This window comes from Gavialis gangeticus, unplaced genomic scaffold, assembly GCF_001723915.1.
Source record: "Gavialis gangeticus isolate Ggan-Ray unplaced genomic scaffold, GavGan_comp1, whole genome shotgun sequence".
Classification (NCBI taxonomy): domain Eukaryota; kingdom Metazoa; phylum Chordata; order Crocodylia; family Gavialidae; genus Gavialis; species Gavialis gangeticus.
The window spans coordinates 5746964-5770414 of record NW_017728983.1 but is presented as its reverse complement, the minus strand read 5'-3'; the positions used below and the strand labels follow the sequence as shown (position 1 = coordinate 5770414).

At 41.3% G+C, this 23451-nt stretch overlaps 1 protein-coding gene across 1 annotated transcript in view; it reads right to left on the bottom strand.

Annotated features, from left to right (window-relative positions):
• The window catches only part of PASK (PAS domain containing serine/threonine kinase), a 43549-nt gene that overhangs the window by 5319 nt on the left and 14779 nt on the right, over window positions 1-23451 (bottom strand). Inside the window, exons 4-14 of the mRNA XM_019513558.1 lie at window positions 17791-17931; window positions 17055-17189; window positions 16420-16713; window positions 15850-16003; window positions 11491-11638; window positions 8939-10218; window positions 7985-8166; window positions 5453-5620; window positions 4675-4800; window positions 1547-1681; window positions 398-597 (exon numbers count right to left, since the gene is read on the bottom strand). Of these exons, the coding sequence (XP_019369103.1) occupies window positions 398-597; window positions 1547-1681; window positions 4675-4800; window positions 5453-5620; window positions 7985-8166; window positions 8939-10218; window positions 11491-11638; window positions 15850-16003; window positions 16420-16713; window positions 17055-17189; window positions 17791-17931 (2963 nt within the window). The remainder of the gene's footprint in view (window positions 1-397; window positions 598-1546; window positions 1682-4674; window positions 4801-5452; window positions 5621-7984; window positions 8167-8938; window positions 10219-11490; window positions 11639-15849; window positions 16004-16419; window positions 16714-17054; window positions 17190-17790; window positions 17932-23451) is intronic.

Here is a 23451-nt window from a genome sequence, read left to right as displayed (position 1 = left end):
GGGAGCAGAGATGAGAGTGGGAGATGACAAGGAAACCAAAGGGAGGTTCCCAGTGAGAACTAGGGCCAGTCTATATGTATTATCCCCAATTAACACCATGTGTAGACTCTGACTGCAGGTCAAGAGAGTCTACAGCAGTGTCAAAAATCAGAAATATCTGTATATAGAGAAGCCCTTAGAAGTAGTTTCAACCATAGCATCTGTTCCAGAGTCTTCCTGACATTTTTGTTGATTTGAGACAACCCCTTTCTTTAATGGATCACAAGAATCAAAAGAAATCTGGCTGTTTCCTTCCTTGTGCTATGAGGAGAGCTGTGATCTCACCCACTTGTTTTCCTCTGTCTTAAGTGCATAGCTGACATGGAAAACAAGTATTTTGCTCAAGTTTATTACATACGGATTGCCAGAAAGCACTTCTGGTGAGCAGTACTCAATCGTTCCACAGAATGTGTAGAAGAGTTTGCCAGGTTCCAGATAAGCAGCTGAGCCAAAGTCAATCAGTTTGATCGAGAAGTCTTCTGCAATGATTATGTTTTCATCTTTGATATCCCTGTGGATGATATTTCTGCAGTGGAGATAACCCACAGCCGACACCAGCTGAAGCAAAAGAAGAATAGAAATCAACATACACCTAGGTGAAGGGCTCTTCCAGAATAATACACAGCACATCAGAATTTTTTTAGGCACATTATGTTCTCAGTTTTTTACTTTAATAGATAGTCCATAAGACAGGGAACTATATCAAACCGGAAATGGCTGTCCTAGTATTGCATCAGTGGAATTAGAAAGCCCTTTGCAAAGAAATGTGGATGCAAATTAAAATTTCTCCCTCCAAAAACATCAGGCATGATTATGATGCACTGTAGCCATGTTGTGCTGTTTACCTGGGGTTCAGAATGCCTGCAATTGCTGTCACTTTCTAGCCTTTTTTTTCACTAATCTAAACTTTGACCAGTCTCATTTATTTTTCCAACAGCACTTTTCTCACCATTACAGGCCAACAAGGAATTTTAGAAATATTTTTCATGTATAAACATAAAAATAAACATATATACAATTAAGACAACACATTGAGATTTTATATGAAGAAGATGTTTTCACTCCTGAATATGCAGTCACCTTCTGCATGATTGATTCCACGGTGCCATAATTAAGTCTCACAGTTCGATCACCAAGTCTAGTGCTGAACATTAATTTTGTGCAACCATAATCCAAACAAGCAAGAAAAGCAGGTAAGCAGGGGACAGTGCTCCTGGTCATTACAACACTTATACTTACTGCCGACAGAAAAGCATAATCTTTTAATGAGGCTTCAGCAACATTTGTGAATCCCCTCCTGTCACCCCAAATCAGACAGTGGACTTTTAAAAATTTATTATTTCAGACCACTAGAAATCAGCACTTCAAAATATCCAAACAGTGTTGAGCACCATCACAGAAGTATAGCAAAGCATACAGATTAGTCCTTACAAACGAAATAGAACTCCTGTGTTAGCCAGGTTTCCCTGTCATATAGAGATATGCTTTATTTCAAAACAGGTCTCACCTGTCTGAATATATAGCTGACCAAGGGCTCATCCAAGTTTGGTTGATTGTCGATGAATGTAAAGAGATCCAGACCTGATCCATGTTTCTCCATCACTAATTGGAAAAAAGATCCATTTTCTAATACGTCCAGCACCTATAAACAAAAGGCACCCCATAGAATGCTTTGGTCCTCAAACCAGTTTACAAATAGTAACCTCTAAGTCAAGGGTAGGCAACCACTGACCCGGGCACCAGACTGTGATATGCAAAGACATTTTGTTTGTCATGCACATCTCAGGGCAAACAGTAGGGAATGGGCCAGGGCACTGCCACCAGAAGGATCAGGCCCCTCAGTGCTACCCCACCGTCCACCCCCCGCACGCCAACATATTACAAGTCAAGGTTGTGGGTGTTTTTGGCACTTGGCCCAAAAACATTTTCGAACCCTGTTCTAATTATTGTAATTTTTAAAAAATTAAAACTAAATTACTCATTTTAACATATACTAATATCTTTGTTTCAAAGGAAAGATTTTGCTTCAGTTGAAAAAGTGAAGGACAGAAATCTAAATAAGTAAATTACTTCTGAGAACAATACATGTTAAGCCATTCCCACGCCATGCCAAAATGTGAATTGTTAATTTTAAAAATCCACTATTTTGGTGCTGAAAATATAAACCTCTCTCAGAGCCACTTTCATATCTGTGCTCCCAACATATGTCTGGGACAACGGTCACTAAACAAGTGATAACATGCCACAACATGCTTTCTGAAGGAAAGCATTACAGCCAATTTCCTTTCTTCTTCAGGAAGCAAGGTATGATGTGATATTCCTATTCTTGCAGGCAGAGATGAGTCAGCTGCTGAGTGTCATACAGGGGAAGCCACTACATGCATTTTTCAAGCAGCCATCTGTGCTCCAAATACAGCTGCTAGGCAAATTATTTAAACAAAAACATAAGCAATTAGAGACACTTAACAACTCTTACAGGGAACCAGGCACTATTATTTGTGACATACTAACAACCAGGGGTTAAACCTGGACTTAGATTAGATTAGAACAGAGGTTAGCAACCCCCAGCACGTGTGCCGAGCATGGCACATGAGGCCATTTTGCTCAGCACGCCATAGCCAACCCAGGCTCTGGGTAGCTGCTGCCAGCAATGGAGCCTGGACTGCTCCCAGCAGGACTTGCAGCATCGCAGCTGCCTGCTGGGAGCAGCCCGGGGCTCCCAGCTAGCAGCAGCTACCCATAGCTGGGGCTGGCTGCAGGTGGGAGGCTGCAAACAGCTGCACCAGGCTCTGGAGCCCAGGCATCAGCTCTGTACCAGCATGTGCACGCACACCTCAAAGCAGGCAGTGGGGGAGGGGCCTGCGGCAGCACAACCCTGGTCTCTCCCCTGCTCCCGGCACAGAGCTGGTGACTGGGCTCTGGAGGTGCGTGCGCAGTTGCTGCCACTATGGAGCTGATGCTGGAGCTGTGGAGCCTGGTGCAACAGTTTGCAGCCTGCCTGCTGCTTGCTGCAGCTGCCCAGAGCCCAGGCTGGCTACAAACAGTTGCGCCAGGCTCCAGAGGGGGCAGGGGGGGCAAGGGGCAGCAGGGCATCCTCCCATGAACCCCTTGCCCTCATTTTGTTTTTCTGGCATGCTGGCACTCCGGCACCTTCCAAGGTAGGTATTGTGGTGTTTTTTGGCACTGTGGCCAAAAAACATTGCCTACCCCTGGATTAGCACAATGAACCAAGGCAACAATGTGCTTTCTACAAGTCAACGAAACTGGTTTGCCAACACTGCACTCCTACCCCACCCCAAAATGGCCTTGAACACATACATTGATATTAGAATAGTCGCTGTACCAGAATAAGAAAAATTGAATGGATATTTCAGCTTTGTAACACTTTCTGAATAAAGAAAAAGATAGAGCCTGTCAGCATTTTCAGTGCCCAGTATGGAGTCCTACTTCTCTTTAGCTCAAGAATTTATAAAGGGAACATCAAGCTCTGGTTTTAAGCTCCTTTATGTTATCAGCTCACTGCAACCAGAAATAAGTCCACTAAGAACATCAAAGTAACAGGTATGCAAGATGTTCAGAAGAAGGCTTCACCAGTTTCATGGTGATCAGTTTGAGCCCCTGATGAGAGCCAATGTCAATAAAACAGGTCCTTCACATCTTGTGTGAATTACCCATCTTTTTCTACATATCCCCAGAAATCTAAATTGTAGATTAATTTCTCAACAATCAACTCTGACACAGGGAGAGTCCTAAACAATCATTATCTACTCAGACCTTTCTATAAACTTCAGAAGTTTCCTTTCAATTAAAAATCCCATAAAATAACTCATCCTCTATTTAAAGAGAACAGTAGCTAACCAGAATGAGTCAGATGAACACTGTGACAGTCATGCAAAATCTAAAAGCCATTCTTAACTGAAAGGCAAGGATTTTTTGTGGGTGATAGATTTTATTGGATCAACTGCATGGCTGAGATAAAGTCAGACAAGCTTTTGAATGCAAGGCATTCTTCAACAGGTCTGCTGTTGAAGAACTGTAAATATAATCCCTAGACCATCATGACTGCAACCTCACTCCAACACTACCATTTTCAACTGTAAAAAGTATGTTACCTGCCATTAAAGCAATGTGTCCTAGAAAGAAATCTGGACACAAACTGAATCAGAGAACTCCCGTATGGCATGAACGCAGGTACCCCTAATTTTGTGGAACACTCACAATACTCCCCATGCTGAATAACACATAGTAATTAGTCTTAATATCTGCATGATCAGATTTGCATAAAGATCATTAACCACAGTAAATATTACCAAATTTTTGTGAGCTGACTAGCCAGAGAGCAAGATTCTTAAGTTAGGCAAGTCTAACCAGTCTGTTAAAGACTCCAAGGCTGTTCTACTGTGATGCAAGAGTGTTTTGGTCAGTTTGTTTAAAATCTCAGAATTAATTTAGTAAAATCATATTAAGCATATGCAAAAATATGAATATCCATTATGATTGCTACTTAAAAATCTAAAGGACAAGGAATTCTATCCATGGGAAACTGCTTCCTGATCCAAGATTAGTTTGAAAGATGGGAAAAAACTGAAGGCAGTTTGAACCTTAAAAGCTGGGTGCTCTTAATATGTTATGTACCTTAATAATGTTGGGGTGCTGCAGCCTTTTTAGGACTGCAACCTCCTGAGTAACTTTCCCCAGCTCAGGATCTTCTACCCAGCAGTCTTCCAACACCTTCTCTTTCCAAATGAATTTCACAACAACCTGTACATATAATAAAATACAAGATGGACTAAAATGATTACAACCTTCCTAAATTCTCTAACAGGCTGTTTTGCAAAGGGTACCCAGTAATTCAGAAAGTTAATGACAGAAATTCTGGTGATTTTCACATTTGCATTAACTGCAAGTCCTTTCTTAATGCACCAACATTTGGATTCTAGAAGTAATCCAGTATGTGTTACCCATTGCTCTTAACACATACATCACCACTTGCTTTCAATTGGTTCTCTGAACTTAGTTCTCCTTTTCTTATCAATCAAACTAGGGCGCTCCCGTTGAAGTTATGGGAATTGAATTGTAAAGCTAAGCACACACTCAGGTCACTGAAGGATCAGGGCCTCATTTGCAGTTTGCCTCTCTCTCTCTCTATACTTCTTGAGGAGCTAACTCCAGGGTATTTGTTGAGATTGGGCCACAATTCTCTCAGACTTTCAATTAACTGAATTAGACCCAAAATGGTTAGCAGCGTATTTGCCCATAGCCTGTTTAACAAGGACATACTAATCAACCTGAATCCCTTCCTGGCTAAACTACCAGTGGCAGAGGGTTTTGGTAGCTTGGGGTTGCTATTCTGTTCCAGGATACCCTGGCTCTTTCAATAGTTGTATTACATGAATAAATATTTCTCCTTCACCTCCTCTTCCTTATTCTTGCACCTGGCAGTCCAGACAAAGCCAAAAGCTCCTTCACCAATGAGACTAATTGTATCATATTTCTTTGCATAGTCTCCCTCGCAAGCCCTCAGTCTTTCCAGCTCTTCAGCTCTTCGGGAGTTCTCAAACAATGGTGTTGTTCTGATCACCTGAAATAGGAAGTATAGAAAAAGGTGAATTAGCAAATGAATAAAACATTTATAAAAAGCAAGAAAAAGCTATTTAAATGGAAGATTCATTTTCACAACTACAGGGAAGATTGCCAGTTTAACTCTGATAAAAAGACCTACATATTATAGGAACCGGACTAAAAGTTTTTTCCTTTAGTTCAGCAGCTCAACTCCCACAGTTATCTAGACTGGAGACTCCAGAGGATGGAAGAGAAACAGAAGAAAATGCACTTTGATAATTATGCAAATTCCTATAGGTAAGGAAAATCACCTTAAATTACCACCACAAGATAGATGGCCACATTATCATATGAACAAGGAACTGGATCACTTCAGTATTTTAACTTGTTCAGCTGTAGATGTTCTCCACAGTCAGAACCATGAAGGTTTTAAAACCCAGTCAGGATAATTTAACTGACCTAAAACATAGCATAGAATTCCACAGCTGTGCATGCTACGTTGAAGTGTGAAAGTACATTTTTAATGGTTCTTAATGTAATGCCCATTAGTTTAATATACTATTCTGCGCCACCTTTCATTTAGTAATCATTGAAGAGTGACTGAAGAGGTTTTTTTGGTTATATTCTGGAATTTGGAATACTTCAATCAAGCCCATTCTCTTTTGTTCTTTATATAATTAAAAAAAACCCACTTTAATTGGATTAGAGTTTAAATCCCATAGTACTGTATATTGTTTTGGCAGGGAGAGAGAGAGAGAGAGAGAGAGAGACTGTACACGTTTAACTGTGCATTCACCCTGTTTCATACTTTGTTTAAAAAACACACAAAGAAACCTATTTATTTTTTTTAAACTGATTATATGGTGCTTTACATTGACCTATCTAGGAAAGTTTCTCTTAAGCATATACAAAATACACCATTGTGTTTCTCTGTACTGACAAGTGACATTTGTAACTGCTGAAACTTAAAAAAACCCTAGGGCATGTCCCCATGAGCACGTGAGTTCAGGGGCACACATTTCCCGTGTGCTGCTGCTATTTGTTCCGGGCACACCCCTGCACACACTCCAGTGCACAGCAGAGGGACCTGGGTGGGGTAGGGGAGGCTGGGACCAGCACCTGTGCTGACCCTGACAGCCTTACCTGGGGTCCTGGGCCAGGACAGTGGCAGCGCCGAGTTGGCCGCTTGGAGCCTGGCTGGCAGCCAGAGTATGGGTCTGATTGGCCAGGCTTCAGTTTCTGGCAGCGTGTGTTGCTGCCACATGTGCTACGCCACTTTTTCTTAGCAGCATTTTTTTTTTGACACTAGAATCTCCTGGTGTCAGAAAACAAAACAAAACACCCCCCCACAAAAAACACCATGCTGCAAATTAGAAGCACCACATGCAGTTTGCAGCACCTCAAACAGCTTTGAGGCACTACAAGCAGCATGCGCACACTTGTGAGGATGCACCCCCTGTCTATATTCCTAAAACCCTAGAATAACCATATCAATCTTTACAAAATCCAAATTTAAAAAAGGTAACCTTGGGGAATCACCATTTACTGGATCTAGAAAAGTCACTAATGTCTGTTTCTATCAGATTAAAATAATGCTATTTTCCCATTAGAGGAATTACACTGGTTAGAGCATGTCAGATTTGCAACCTACTATTAATAGAACAAGCTATGTTCTAATAAACTAAAAAATAGTCCTAAGAAATGCTGTTAGGTTCCACTCTGTTTAATGCATGCATTACCATGTCCTTGATAATCCCCTCCATATATTGTGGTGAAGGCCCATTATTGGCAGCTGGAAGCAACAGCATATTACCTTGAAATAAGTCAGTTTGCTAATGTTTCTTTAGCCAAGTATTTCCTTTTTTTTAAACTTAGCACTTCCATAAATCAGTACTAAGAAAGATGAGGTGATGGGGAGGGAAGAAGAAAGGCTCCATTAGTAAGGCTAAGGAAAGTCATACAAATCTTTGCACATGGCCATGCAGTACACCCAATATAAAGCTTTGGATGAAATGTGCCAGTGTAACTAAGCTGATTTGAAAACTGGTCTAGTTAGATTGGTTCAGACCTCTACTCTGGACTTAAAATACTACACTGAACTAAACCAGTTTATCTTATCTGAATATTAAAGACAGTTCAGAACATCTAAGCTCCCCAAAAAACTTGCGGAATAGAAAAGTTGTTTAAAAAAAAAAAAAAGGAAAGTTTGTTATGTTAACAAAATGTCCTTCATTTGTACAATATGTATCATGGGTCAAAACAGTAACAGTATTTTCCCCAACTTAAAAGCCACTACAAAGCATATTTTCATTTCAGCTTCAGCTTGGGGAGGATGCAGAAAGAAAAGAGAGACTTTCAATCATTAAGTGATAGAGTTACTCACTTCTCCCAGACTGAATGCAGACAGATCTGCTACAGACTGGGCAGAACAGGTTAGACTGGAGAGCAAAAGCTGAGTCTTTGCTGCTGCTTCTTTTTGGCTCTGAAGGAGGTCTCTTACCACCCAGACGCAAAAGAGTGTAGCAGGGTCCTGCAGTTCCACACGCTTCACTTCAAAGAGTATGCCTTCAGAAACACAGGTCCCATCAAACAAGCATTCAGACCCACTTAGAACAGTGTTACATCAGAATAAAACACCCCCACAAACAGAAAGAGAGTTAACTAGTACACAGAAAGGATTCAGCCAGCTACTCTCATACTTAAGATTAGAAGCCATTAAGATTTTCCACTTTATGCTCAGATTCCAAAACTCCTTCCTAAACTAATTCCTGTTGACATGAAAAGGACTTTGCCATTGAATAAAGTTTAAGAAGTGACTGTTAGTCAAACTGTTATAGATTGTTACGAACAACCAGGGAACAGAAGTGACTTCAACGTGAGAAGTAGCAAGTTGATGTAAAGGTCTGTCACAGGGGGAACTATGGAGGGAGCCATTGAACAACAAACCATATGCATGGGAAGCCACTGAATTGGGCTGAAGGAGCAAGCAAAATCTGTTTCAGCAGATTCACACAGTTTTAGCAGCTTTCAGTTAAAAAGGCTATTATAACAAAGAGTCTCAAGTGTGTTTTGAACAATATCTGAGACTATTACACAGAATTAATTTTTAGAATAGGTTACTTTTCATCCTTTGCTATTTACTTTTGCATTTCACACCGTGTGGAAAATGAAAAAAGACTGGCCCTCAGCATAATGTTTTTCTCTAAGAAATGCCAGAGTCTCCTTTCTCCTGACTTTGAACCTCTAACCTACAACTCACTGTATTTCTTCATGAAGGAAAGAAATACCCAGTCAAGAGCTTCAAAAGGACAGACAAAGTCTCACTTTTTTCACTCACTCAGACGAGAACTATCCCTGTGATAGCAGTTCCCAGCATAGCTGCCTTCCAGGATCTGGGTCAGGAGAGGTGCTGATGGGGAAAGCATGCCTTCTTGTTTCACGGGGGTGGACGTTACTTGTGTCTTTAAGTTCTGCTGCCCTAACACTGGATGCTCTTCTTCGGAATTCACATCAGCGTTTAGTGGGCTCCTGCTTAGATGTTCCCTCACGTTCTCTGCAGAGGTTTCAGACCCTGTAGCAGAGACCTTAAAGGATTCCTTCTGAGCATTTTCTAAATGTTTACTGGAATTCTGCCAACACTGGCCACCAGTGGAGGAAACACCACTTAATAGCTGTTCTCCCTGTTCAATTGAAGAGGCACTGTTCTTCTGAGCATGGATGCTGTTCACATTTAAACCACAGTTCACTGCATAGAACAAGGCTTTCTTCACAAAATCCAAAGCAGCACTTGAACCATTGGCTGATGGCAGCCCTGCATTAATATTCAGATCTAGTTCCCCAAGGCCAGAGCAAACGCAATTCAGTTCAGTGGCCAGTTCTTCATTTTCTTTGTCCTTAGTGGCAACTGCTGACACAGTGGCATCACAAACTGTTAGACTTCCTAAACACATATTACGAGAATTCTTCTTTCCACCTTGTGGGAAGAATGAAGTACCATTCAGCATACAGGTGTCTACTGTAACATACTCAGAGCTGGAGTTTTTAAAAACAGACTTTAAGTTTGTATTTGACACATGGGCTTGCATGTCTTGTTTGCAGTCAGTTTTTGCTCCAAGCCAAGTTTCATCCAAAGTTGGTGTCCCAAAGGAGAGACAGGTAATGTCAGAAGGTCCAATCAAAGTGGTATTTGTTCCTAGATGGTCTTTTAAAGTGCAGGGAACAGGACTTGAAGCAGCAGCAGCTGAAGTAGCCATTCCTGGAGATTCAGTAGAAAGCTGACACTCTGTAGTTTCACATGGTGATACAAAGCTCTGTTGACTGTTCAGATCTGGATGCCCATCTTGTAACAAGCCAGACAAGCTACTGGCACCAATGACATTCACCTTCAGTGTCTCAGGTGGTATCAGACATGCATCGTCTCTCAAGTGGACTTGTAAGCCTGGACCTATAACAGATGGCTCTGAAACAGATGGTTTAGAAGAGTCTGCTGCAGAAAGGATCTGGTGCAAGTTATTAAATTCTGCAGTTTTGTTTGCACTGAAGACTCTGTCATATTGGCTGTCAAGCAAAGACAGTTTATCATGGGCTGGCAAGTCATCAGCATCAATGTAGTCCACACTGCAGGGATAAAAAAGTACTGGTTGTGTAAAGGTTGCAAAAAGAACACAAAAAGTCAACGCACAGACCTTCACTAACCATTTAACCTTTTCATTTGTCCTTTTTAAGACTCAAACAAAAAAATGAAAAACACTTTTGGTGCTAACGTTGCACCTTGTGGCAAGTTGAAAGTTTTAATGTAGTAGAGCAGCAGATGGAACTAGGCACTAAATGTAGTTCCAGTAGAGCCCTAAGAAACAGATCTAAAACAAAAAAGAACTTTCCACAACTTCTCTTTAATTAACTTATTTCTGACTGCTTAAGTTCTCAAGTTTAATTTTATCTAACAGTATTACTATTACTGCAGCACCTAGGAACACTAGTAATTGATCAGCAACCCAAAGTGACAGGCACTGCATAAATACACAAAACAAAGCAACTGCCCTTGATTCAGAGAGCGCACACTGTGGTTATAAGACAAGAGAAAATAAATGGATGTAGACAAGGGAACAAAGGAAAACGGAGACCATATAGTCAGGGTAAGAGGCCAGTGTCATAATGAAATGGTTGTTTATCAGCTTATTGCTACTTTTCTAAGTTTACAATTTTTAATTCAAGGGAAGCATTGAGTGAAGTACAATATGGCCAGATACAAGAAGCTTACATTCTCTACTTAAACTGAATGGACAACCAAGTCCTTATGTAGAATGACTTCGTGCTACAGGGGAGCAAAGAAAGGAAAGAGCTGTAAGAGATGCAGCATGACAGATAGGCTGCCTTGCTAAAAGAATACAGAATTCTACAGGCAGGCTATTAACTAGATGAGCCAAAACTTTTATCCTGTGTACGGTAGCCTTCAAAAGGAAATAGCTGCCATTAAATTTGGTTCCATTTAAATTGATTTCCAACACTGGCTGGACAAGGGGCCAAATAATGTTAAAAGAACAATACAAATGAAACTGTGTGAGGGCACTTCTTTATCTCTGTTTCTGGTTTAGTGTCTATTTCTCTCTCCTGGGCTAGAAGAAAGTGACCTTTGTGTGTCAGAGTTGGGAGTTTGATAACTGAACAGTCTTAGTGTGGGTAGGACTAAGTAAGAAATGAAATTAGGCAAAAGTCTTTACTTGCCTTTCAGATGGGGCCTGAGCTCTAGAAAACGAATGTTCACGCTCCATCTACTCACCCACTGAAGCTTTACAAATAATGGAAACCATTCTTTTTTGCAGTTGCTGCTAACTGGTTTGGGTTTGGCTTTTTTTTTTTAAGAGTTGATAGTGTGTGTTTAATATCTACCCATTAAAAGTTGTGGATGCTACTGCATGGGATGAGACAGAAGATGCCAGGTGACTCCCACTCTCTAGCTGGGTCTCTGCCCTTGGAAAGAAGTCTTCTCCCTGACTTGCTGCTAGCTTTGGTTCCTCCTCTTGTAGCAGAACTGCATCTGTACCAGTAAGTTAGAAAACAATCTTGATTTAGTCTTTAATCCATACTAAATTAAAAACCTAGGAGTTGCCCTGCTGTCTTTGTCCCATACTTGATAGGTTACTCAATGGACTTGACCACGGCAACAAAGCAGACCACAACTCTGCACACTCCCAGCATAGCAAAGTGCTCCCTTATCACCAGGAATCCTGGTTTTCTCTGATAAAAATTGCAAATTCTCTGATAAAAACCCCAAAATCCATTATTAAAATTAAAAGCCCCCCACAGCCTCCCCCTAGCCCTGCTGGTGCCCCTCACTTGCCCCCAAAGCCATCCCAACCCTGCTGGTATCCCTCATTGCCCCAACAACCCCCGCGACCCTACTTGTGCTTTTTCCCCCACCCACAGCTCCTGCCCCCTGGCCCTGCTGGAGAGGGCCCCCAGCTGCCAGGGCTATGGGGTCAGGGACCCAAGTCTGCAGCTCCCTGCCCCCAACAGCAGGCAGCTGCCACAAAAGCAGCATGGAGCGGGCTCCCCAATGTTCCACCTACTCAGGTAGGGGCAGGGCCAGCTCACGGCCCCTCCACCCCTGCTGGTGCCCCACAGCCATGACCTGCAACCCCCCAGCCCTGCCAGAGGAGCCCCCAACCCCCTGAAAGCCCCACTTACATCAGGCTCCAGGACAGAAGAGTGAAGCTGAGTTGAGTTGAGTGGAGCTGTGGCCAACTGAGAGCCTCACGCCCCACCCTTCCCCTTCTCCCTCTGGGCAGAGTGGGGGGTTTCCTGCCTGGCTGCAAACAGCTCTTACAGGCTGGAGCTCAACCAGCTTGCAGAGCTGTTTTCAAAAGCAGGGAATCCACGGGTTTCTCTGCTAAAAGGAGAAATCCGCGTTTTCTCTGATAAAAAGGGGAAATCTGTGGTTTTCTGTTAATCTGTGGGAAATGGAAAACCAGGATCCCTGCTCATCACATACACAGTAGAGAAACAAATAAAGTGGGACTGCTATTTAAGACTAAAACATGAGCCAATGCTCAGAGGCCTAGGGAAATCCTAGGGCAAATACATGAGTTTTAATATTGGGGTAAATTTGGAGTTTGAACTGGAGAAGAAAATTTCAGAGTTGCTCTTGTGATCACACACAGGAGAGCAAAGGGTACAGCTGGCAATCCAGCCAATTGACTGGTCAAATATTGTCAGTTGACTGCATATTTTTGATTGGTCAAAGATTATAGCAATTTTACAAAAGCAAACTATATTTTTTTGCAATTTTCTTGCAGAAATATTATTTTTTATTATTTTTTACACATTTCTTAATGGAAAAGTTGTGCTTTTTCTGTGTCTTATTTGGAGCAACTGGCAATTTTTTACAATTTTTGACCAGTATTTGACTGGTCAGTTGACCAAACTTTATTTGACTGGTCAAATACGCAACCCTAGGAAAGGGTAAGCAGCTGAGAAAAAACACAGCAAGATGGGAACTAGAACCCCATTATAGGGACATGAAGAGAGTGCAAGAGTGAAGAGGAAAGATAAAGCAAACACAAATTATAATATTTACAGATAAACTATGCTGAATGCAGCTACAGAATAAAAACATAATGTGAATAAGCTAAGACTAAGTTCCATAACTGTTCCCGAAGAACCAATGTAGTAAAAGATAAGTCAGTGCTTCAGTGAGGAAACACATGAAGACTTTTTTTTTTTTTTTTTTTTTTAAGATGACTGTTGGTTCTAAGCACAAACATCAAAAGGAATGCTCTATTCCTAGTGTCAGAACAGTGTAGTAGAGCCAAAACCTAATGGAAAAGTGAAACATTTACTCAAGTCTTGATCTAGCAACCATTTGCTTCATGTATTTTATACCAGTCATTTACTCCCACCTCACTTCTCCAAGCTCATGGCTTTAGAGCCAAGCTCTCTGGTGGCATGATTTCAGCACCTTCAGCGGAATCCCTCCTGAAGAGAAGTTAGCCTTAATGTTCAGCTGCCAGAAAGTGTCTTGGCACAGACTCATGCTACAATAAGAAGCTCTATCTTTTGCAGTATAAGAAATCCAAATCCTTTCTTGAATTATTACAAAGGAATGCTAATCAAGATGGATTTTCTTGTAGGAAAGAGCCTTCTGAAACAGTCTGAGTTTAAGACTCATCTAGCCTACTTTCCAAGATACTTCTTATCTCTACAAGATGTGCACATACGTGAAGTTGGGTTTTCCTACAAGAACTGGATTATGCTCAAATTTTCCCTAAAATACATTCCAGGCCCAGCATGGAAGAAACCTACCCAAAAGGAGAACACTGGAAAGTATTGATCTTAAGATAAGAGTTATAATGGAAGCCTTCATAAAACCTTATCCAAAATTCTATCAAACAAATGCTAACCTAAACAGTGCTAATTTACAGTTTGAATCTACTGTACTGATAGAACCTATACAGATTGGAAGCCATGGGTTTTATTCCAAAAGAAAACCCATGAATTATGTTGTTAACAGATGCTGACAGTATTATTTAAATACTGATCCTCACCCACACCTGAAGACGATGCCAGAGACCAGCTATTAAGACAGGAAAAAGTTCAAAATAAGATGATAAACAAAAAACACTGTGCTGGATGGCAAGACACACCACTGAAAAGTCTTACTTGAACTGCGTACTTTTAGTAAGGCATTTTATAGAAGGGTTGTGGTGAGCAATGACCTGGTAACTAAAGCCAGCCACACAGTTTTTTAGTTCAATATGGCTCCCTCAGAATAAAGCATCCAGCATTCCAAGCTTATAAGAGCTTGTTAAAAGGAGAAAAAAAGTTATAGGCAAGATACCTCCAGTGCCAGCAGATCTGTGTTTGTTCGAAGGACTATCTGAGTGTACTGAACGCAAATTTCTGAAACAGTTTTCAGAAGTACAAGCCAATCTTTCTAACTGGGCATGATTTCAGTAGAGACTGCCACTGCCCATCTATTTCCCAGAAGCACTGAAGAAGCTCAATTCTTCAGTTGCAAACCATTACCCCAGAGATGCTGCACCAGAACAAACACATGAAAAAGCAAAGAACTAAAAAACTGCTGGGCAGCAGCTTACAATTATTTTAAATGGTTATGTTAAGGACCAAAACTAACCAGGCAAAGTATCTTTTGCTAAATCAAGATGTTAACAGCAACACTGAACAAATGGAGTAGATCTCACAGGAGCACAGTAAGTTCTTTGTTCTTCCCTTGCTTTCAGATCAGAGCAGTGATCCTCAAGGTGGGAACCTGCTATCAATTGCCAGTTATCTTGTCACATTTAAAGTACTTTGATCTATTGTTTTCTTGTAGCTTGGTTTAACAATTGGAATCTTTTTATAATGTCATGCTGGAAGGTTTTGGAAGCAATCAGCAAGTGTGCCTTGGCTCTGTAGTAATAACAGATCTCTGACAAGTATGTTAGTCATCCTTCACTCTGGATGAAGAGAAGTAAAATTAATTTCCTTTTTGGCATAAGAAAGTTGAAATAGAAAGCCACTGCTGACATTACTGTCCATACAGGAATACTAAGCAAGTACTCACTCTGAGAGATTTAAGAGTGAACCAAAATCCAAAGGCTGGTACATTGTTTAAAAGATGGCTGTGGTTTTCAGAGTGAAAAAAGCAAGAAGGAGGAAGCTAGTAGTAGCAAGACTCTGTTAAGTATCTGAGAAAGAAAGAGAGAGAGAGTGTACACAGTCCTTCCGGCAGTGTTGTCTGAAAAGGTAGGCGTGGAAACTGAGCAAAGAACTGCCTCCTTTGGTTCCTCCTGTGTTCAGGGTACTAGCACTCTAGTTAGTCTTTCTAAATACATAGTATTGGACAAAAAAACCCCAAAAACTCAGCCTCTGTGAACAAAAACAACCCAGCAACATAGTTCTGAATGTTGGCTACTCAGTTAAAACTAAGGTACAAAATATTAGGGATTTAAAAAATGGTAATACCATAGGTATGCAGAACTCTACAGTAATGTTGTGTTTGAAAGATCTGAGACATTGAAAAAGGTGCTATACAAATTCAAAGTATTACTTATTTATGGTGTAGTCATTTCTGAGTTGACAGGTTCTTTGTTTCTTGTCATGAGGAATGCAGAAGAAGTACAAATTTCCAGCTATGTTCTGTTACTGATTATTTCAAAGATATACTTTCAGTCAGATAGAAATCTACACCTTTCACAGAAGAGATGACCACTTTCTGAGATACACCACTCGCTTTTCTAGTAATTTTACCTTCACTACTGCCTGCTGGACAGTCTCCTTTAATATCTCCAGAGATGCTTCCATTTTCTGTCTCTGTGCAGTCATCAAGAGACAGCAAGGGCAGATGGTGGTCATCGGGTTTCCCCATGTTGTTATAGAAACCAGGGATCAGGAACGTGATGTTCTAAAATATAAAATCCAACATTCTGAGCTTAGACTGCCTGTTTGCTAGAGGAGAGCTGGTACCCATGACTGGGTGCAGGGAAGGGGAAGAAGGGACCAGGTGAAGAAAGCAACCCAACCTCATCTTTGTGAAAGGTCAGACGAACATTAACCACATCAACAACTGTGAACAAGAAAATGCAGTCTGCACTATCCAAAATTCATTCCTTCTAATTTCTTCACATCAGAGGGCTGAGCTTTTATGACAAATTTACTTGGGCACATTCCATCCTAAGTTCTTACTGAACAAGAGGAGCTAATTATTTTGCTGACAGACAGACTCAACATCAAAGAGACTTTACAACATTGATAGACTTTCTGATGTACACCAATCATTTGAGGATGGGGAGGTAGAGAAGTTTAAAATCAGAGCCTCACCTTTCCCAGCAGCTCTTTTTTCTCATAACCAAACAGCATTAAAGCAAAACTGCTGTTGATGCCATGGATGGTGCCATCTGGTTGGAGCAGGATAAGCCCACTGATGGTGGTAAAAACCCAGACTGTAGCAGAGTAAGAATAGTCCTTGGAAGGTCCTGTGTTGCCCTCTTGTTGGACTCCATCCTTTAGCTCTGGGGCTTTGTCCTCATCAGGAAAGGTAGCATTCAGCTTTAAACTGAGGGGAAACATTGTGCCCTCTCTGGCTTGGCCTACAGATCTCTGGATCTTGAGATTCTAAAGATACGCATATACATATAGCGGATCAAATTATGCACACAAAAGCATTTGAGAGACAAGGACCAAACCCAATGTCCCCCACACTCTTTTACCAAAAGACCCTAAAATGAAAGTGAGGGGCCTTAGTTCAATTCCTAGCTAGGAAATGCCTGAACAATAGCCAAAAATCCCATCTGGAGTGGCTGCAAACCTATTATCAAGTGATAAATCTGTCATCAGAGGCTGCATTTGTTTCATAACTGGTAAAACCAAATCAAAGTAAATCCAAAGAGAAGTAGAGGATCTAAGTCACCAGTGTGAAGAGCAGGACACAGGTTTGCTGGTAGCCTGTACTGTACCTTTGGAATTTTCTTGCCAGGAGGAGGGATTTGCACTGAGGGAATCAGATCTGTTATATAGAGCCCAACTACTTCTTCCAATGATGTGTAACCATGGAGATGAGTAAAAAGAAGGTCACATGATGTAATCTCTCCCTTAGGAAGAAAGTGCATATGTATATTGTAATCGCAATGTTTTAACTACAGTCAACCTCATTCCCAGAAAGCAGTTTCTGATGCTATCAGACAATGCTTATAAAAAATGCCTATAAGAGACAGAAAGCCAAAGACAGCCCTGGAGTCGCTATACAGACGTGGCATGAAGAAAGGCCATTGTAATCCACAGAATCCATTGCCTGCACCTCAAATCCTCATGTGGTAAGTGTGTTGGGGGGCAGGGCAGGGTGAAGAGTGAGATTCCTTCTATAATTTTCCCCAGCTAAAAAAGACCCAAGAGGTTCAGGATATTTGTTAAATCCTTTGCAGTACTCTAGCTATTCTAGCCCAAGACATCCTTTAAGAAGAAGTTGCACATTCCAACATGTTTAGTTGAGAATGTCAAGAAGGAGATGAACTGGTAAAGTTATGTGGGAGAAACCTGCACAGGGTCTACTCATACTATCTAGCTCCAGCCAGTGCTACACCCAACTTTCAGGTCAGGACTACCCAGTTGTTTACTGAAGCTTTTAAGACCTTATAACTTGCTCTTGTGCCAAATTGCCATCTCATTTTGTGACTAACCGACCAGAACACTCACATTGCTTCTGAAGGAAACAGAGGCAGAGAGTCTTTCCACTGGTTCCATCACAACCATGCAGCATTGATTATCCTTGCTTCTCATTCTTCTCATCCAGACTGAGACAGGGATCTTTTCATTTCTACAGTCTATAACATCCACCTAGAAACAACAGGACCAGCATTGGATGCAGCATAACTCTATGCCTCGCCCTTACGTGTCAGCTTTCAGATATGAATTTTGATTTATGATCTCTCAGTGTTTTAAAAATACTTTTTGTTGGACATCTAATGTTTCTGAACTGGGCAAAGTCAAAAAGTCTCATTGCTTGTTGGCAAATCCCCTTGAATTCATTAAAAATAAAATAGTTAAATGAGAACTTCTCTTTGTATTAGAAGGACTTTTATAAACAGTTCTGGCCAGGATCGCAAGAATGCATAGCTGAGTCATTGAATCAAAGATGAACTAGGAGTGAGACAAATGCAAGTCTTGAAGCAACAGTGATCCCAAATTTATTGTAAGGCACTGAAACCTGAAAGTGTCAAAGCAAGCTTTCTCTTCGGGTGTACCTACAACGTGAACAAAGCACAGAAAACTGAGGAAGTCTTGCTAACGTTTCCCTCCCTTCCCCACTTACTCATCCTTGGGGCCTGGAAAAAGTAAGTTATTTTCTAAGTTACACCAGAAACCTAGGCCAGTACATAAAAGCCCAGGATCATAGGAGACCAAAACAACTCCTTTATATATCCTATTCCTAAGCTGCAGTCTGCAACCAAGAATTTGCCCAATGCATGTGTACCAGCCCATTTCCCATCTTTCCTTTTACTGTATAAACATGCATAAAGGCATTATAGATCTATACATTTCTCTCCAACGTTACAGCTCTATTGAATTCTCCCTTGACACCCCCCGCTTCTCATTCTCCCGACAAAAATCCTGTTTCGGTTTTCAAAATCTGAAAGAATACGCAACATTAAGACTTCTTTATGCTTAAATCAATCAAACAGCTTTGACTTCTAAACTTCATATGTGGCATCCCCAATTAACACGAAACCTCATCAAGAAACAGTACCTTTGTTTTGCTGGAAAAATATGGCATTAACATACAGGGGGCTGGCTGTATACAGCCTGTTATTTTCTTCAACCTCAGCTGAAGAGTTTCCTGAAATGTCATTAATAAGAGTGTCATGCCACTTGAAGTCCCATCCAGAAAAAAGTATGAGGTTACCTTGTGAGGGTCATAGGCAGTTGTCAAATCCAGAACAACTACCAGACCTTTGAAACAAGACAAGTCAATAGTATTAGTGTAGATTCCACCTTTAAGAGGTAGCTGTATTGTTTTCAGCAGCAAAAATGCTACTTTCATGTTTTGCTGATGTAGAAGGTACTTCCTGAACAAGAGAATTCTTTCCTCTCTGTTAACTGTACCATCCACGCCAGGCCATTTACCGTTTTACATTCTCTTGAAAGAATGAGTTTATGCATTATGCCATAACTCCATAACAGCGAGCCTATAAAGTACTTGAAATTGCAGCAGTTTAGAGTTAGTATCTCTGCCGGATGTTTAATTTTTGTCCAGGGCCTGGTCTAATCAAACCTTAACTTTTCTTCCCAAATTTGTTGCAAGGCAGAGGAAGCTAAAGCTCTAAAGTGCTACAAATCTCTTCAGAAAAAAAAACAACGCCATCAGGGAAAAATAGATAGAAGTTCATCTTTCTTCAGAGCAGGGCTGTTCAATTGGCAGCTCCTGGACTCCATGTGACCCATGAAGTGTTAAGCTGCAGCCCCTGGGCTCCTGCCCAATGACCCCTCTCCCTATCACTCCAACTACAACAGCAGCCAGTCTTCAAAGTCCTCCTCCCTTCTTCAGTTTCTGCTGCCTGCTGGGAAAGCTGAGAGTGAGCCTAGGACCACACAGATGCATGGTGCAGCAGTGGTCAGGCAGAGTGCCTGTGTGGACATGAAGTGCAGTGAGGGATGGGTACAGATGCATGGTGCAGCACTGGTTGGGGGCAGGGTGTGGGGAGAAGTGCTCCCACACACTGCAGCAGTGAGAAAGGCTCCTGCATGGTACAGCAGAGAGGGGCACATCCACAGAGACAGCCATGACCCACTGGCATGTAGCCCCTGCTGGTAAGGCCCATGAGGCATTCAGCCCCCAGATGCTTAGTACAGTAAAAGTTCTGTTAACCGGCATCCTATAAGCCAGCACGCTCAATTCACCGGCATGCTGGCTTGGAAGATAAAGTGAAACCGGAAGTGCCCACCATGGCACTTCTGGTTTCTCTAAGCCCCCATGGCCTGGGGCAAAGCTGCCTGCACTGCCGAGCCCCCTGTGGCCCAGGGGCATAAACAGGCTATGCAGGGCCCACCTCCCTGTCCCATGGGGCCCACGGGAGGGGCAGCGATGCGGCGGGAAGGGCAGGGATGCCATAGGAGGGGTAGCAATAGAAGTGGCAGCCTAGGCTGCTCAATTAACCAGCATATTTTGTTATCCGGCATCTCCCATTCCCGGGGGATGCCAGATAACAGAGCTTTTACTGTAGTTGGACAGCCCTATCTCCGTTTTCACACAAACACAGCTGACAATACCAGGAACAAGTCTTTTGGGGCATTTTTTTCTTAAATAGCAAGTTATATCCTTGGAACTATATTTCCTTGCAGGCAAAATATCAACTCTTCTTTTACTTTCACAGAAGTGTTCGGTCATGGATTTTTCATAGTATTGACCAAATTTGACAACCTTATAATTCATGGAATGGCATTTAAAAGAATGGTAGTGTTAGAGTAATGTTGTAGTCATGACAGTCTAGGAATTATGCACGAGGCAAGGATTTCCTAGGGTGATATATTTCATTAGACCAACTGCATAGTTGGGACAGTTAGATAAGTATTCTTGTCTAACTTTGAATATCTTGGATTTGAAAGCTTCTCTAACTCTAGCCCAACTACGTAGTTGGTCCAATAAAATATATCACCCTAAGAAATCTTTGCATCTCACATAATTCCTGAACCATCATGGCTACAAAAGAATGGAATTTTTTCTTTAAGGATAGTTAAGAAGACAGGTCTTGGGGAATCTTGCTTTAGCAAAAAAAATGGTTCCATGTTAAGCAATTTGCATTCATTCTTTACCTAACATCCATTATGAATTCACATGGTCACAGTCATCCTTACTGTACATATCAGTACAAGGAAGAGTCTTGCAGGTGCCTCCCAAGAAACACGTATACTTTTTTCAAACCCATATAAGCAAGAAGTCAGTCAAAGTTTAAAAAAAACCCTCTTCTTCACTGTCACAAGTATTAAGGAAATCAAATATAAACCAGAAAGACGTATCAAAGTATACAGAAGATTTCAATTGGAATAACTGTACAAGTATACTTATGTACAGGAATATCTGTTCAAGCATCTCACATACCACTGTCCCAGAAACCCCAGCTGCACATCCATTGGCCTCCAAGTGCTCCTCTCCCAGGATTTCTACTATACCCTGACTGGATTTTGATATCAAGTGGGACAACCTCTGGCCAATCAGCTCATGACTACTATACCCAAGAAGCTTGCAGGCTTTGTCATTGGCAACCCGAATCTAAAAGAGAGGAAAAAATAGTCAGGAGTCTGTCTGTAATTCTTCTACTAGGTTGTTGCTTTAGTAACTCATAAGGTTACTTCCCCTCTCAATGGCAGTTGAAATTCATAGGTCCTCTTCATTATGAATCCTGTTACATGTTTTATTTCCTTACTTCATAGTACTCCTAGAATGTTTATGATATCTACCTAAATCTGCTCTCTGATGAGGGACAGAGACATTCCTCTCACTAGCCTTTGTCTTTACTTATATATTACATACACCCGTATGCTGCTTGTCTTGTTGAAATAAGTATATCAAGTGGAATAAAGCTATAAAGTAAGGATTATAAGCAAACCCTGAGTAGAACTATAGTTTCAGAAATCTACAAGCAGCAGAAGTGCCTTAACACCATCCAAGACTTTCACTTCACGTCTTCTAAAGTCTGATTAGCTAACTCTTTTAACTGAACAGCAATTACTTGAAATGAATCAGAGTAGTAAAGTAGGTCATGTTAGCATAGAGAAAGGATCCTTCTTTACAAGCTGTATCAAGCCACACTTCACTCTTCAGTTCAGCTTCCATCTACTTCAGTTGTGAATTCTGACTTGGTAGTTTTAAATAAGTAATTATCTATGGCATAAGATGGGCTGACCCAGATCCAAAAAGGTACAATAGCGACACAATCCCTGTACTTCTTACAGATAGTTTACAGGTCTAAATAGAGGATTAAATATTGGGCCTCCATCTTTCTGTTTGGGGAAAGCCTGAACTCTCAGTCATTGATAAGCACTACAGTAAGATTAAAGTTGCACAGCATTAATACATTTAAAACAAAACAAAAAAAACCTTTTAAGAATAAAACTTTTCTTAACAGTTGTTGTTACTCCTCCCTATCCTACTTGGGAAATGTTTAAGATAGCTGTTGTTTGCTTTTTGTCTTGTATATTCAGAGCAGTCCCTGGGGGGGTGCAAATTGGGGCAACTGCCGCAGGCCCTGTGCTTTGGGGGGACCCCCGAAGTGAGGCAGAGAGGCCACAGCGACTCCACACTGCCACTATCTTCACGTCTGGCTGCTTGGTAGTCCCCTCCTACCCCTCCGCCGCTGAATCTGGCACCTCTAGCCACTTGGCACCACCTCCTGCTCACCGCTGAATCTGCCACTGGCTTCCTCACGTCCCAGGGTGGGGCCCCGCACAGGCTGATTTGCCCTGGGCCCCGCACCATGCTTGGGTCATCTCTGTGTATATTTCACCAATTATAGAAGACAGTTGAGATCAGTGGGTAGTTAGTCGTTGTAGGATGATAATCTCAAGAATTTAAATAAAAGAATGACCTCAAGTTCACTTAGCAGTACAAGTAAAAATAACACAACTTTTGAGCCTATATAACACAACACTATATGGCATAACAGAATTATACAAAGTTTATTTTTAACAGTTAGTACTAATAGATACAAATAGGTACCTCTGTTGTTCTGATATCCACAGTGAATATAGCTTTGTTTGGATTGCGTACAGCAGTCGGGAAGGACTGGGCATACTCCTCTACAGTCAGGGCATTCAAGAAGGAATAAGAAGTGCTACCAAATGAACTGGACAGGGAGTCTGATCCCAGTCGAACCCAAGAGTTACTAAGTTTGCTGGTACTAATGTTGTGAGCAGCCAGTGAAGACAAACAATAAGAACTCCATCCATTCCCTACGATAAGGAAAGAGAATCAGCTACAGAAATCTGCAAATTGAGCATTTACATGAGAGAGAATGTTCACAGAAAGATTAATCATCAGCTGAAACAAATTTCAAATAGTTAAACATAAAAACATAAATTTTGAGGCTAAGGATCTTAAACTATTCATAATGACATTAATAATAACGAAAACACTGCTAACTCATACAATTGCTTGGACTGGATGTAGCAAGTATTCCAGTGGCTATAACCCAAAGACTGAAAAAATTGTGCTTTTGCATGATAACCATTAACATAATTCTGCTTGCCTTTAGCTCAAACCAAGTGAAATGCAAAAAAAATTCTGTTGTTTTAATAATCTAAACTCCATTTATTTTAAATATGTTTAGTCAGAAGTCAGTTAATTAACTGTTCATAACTAAA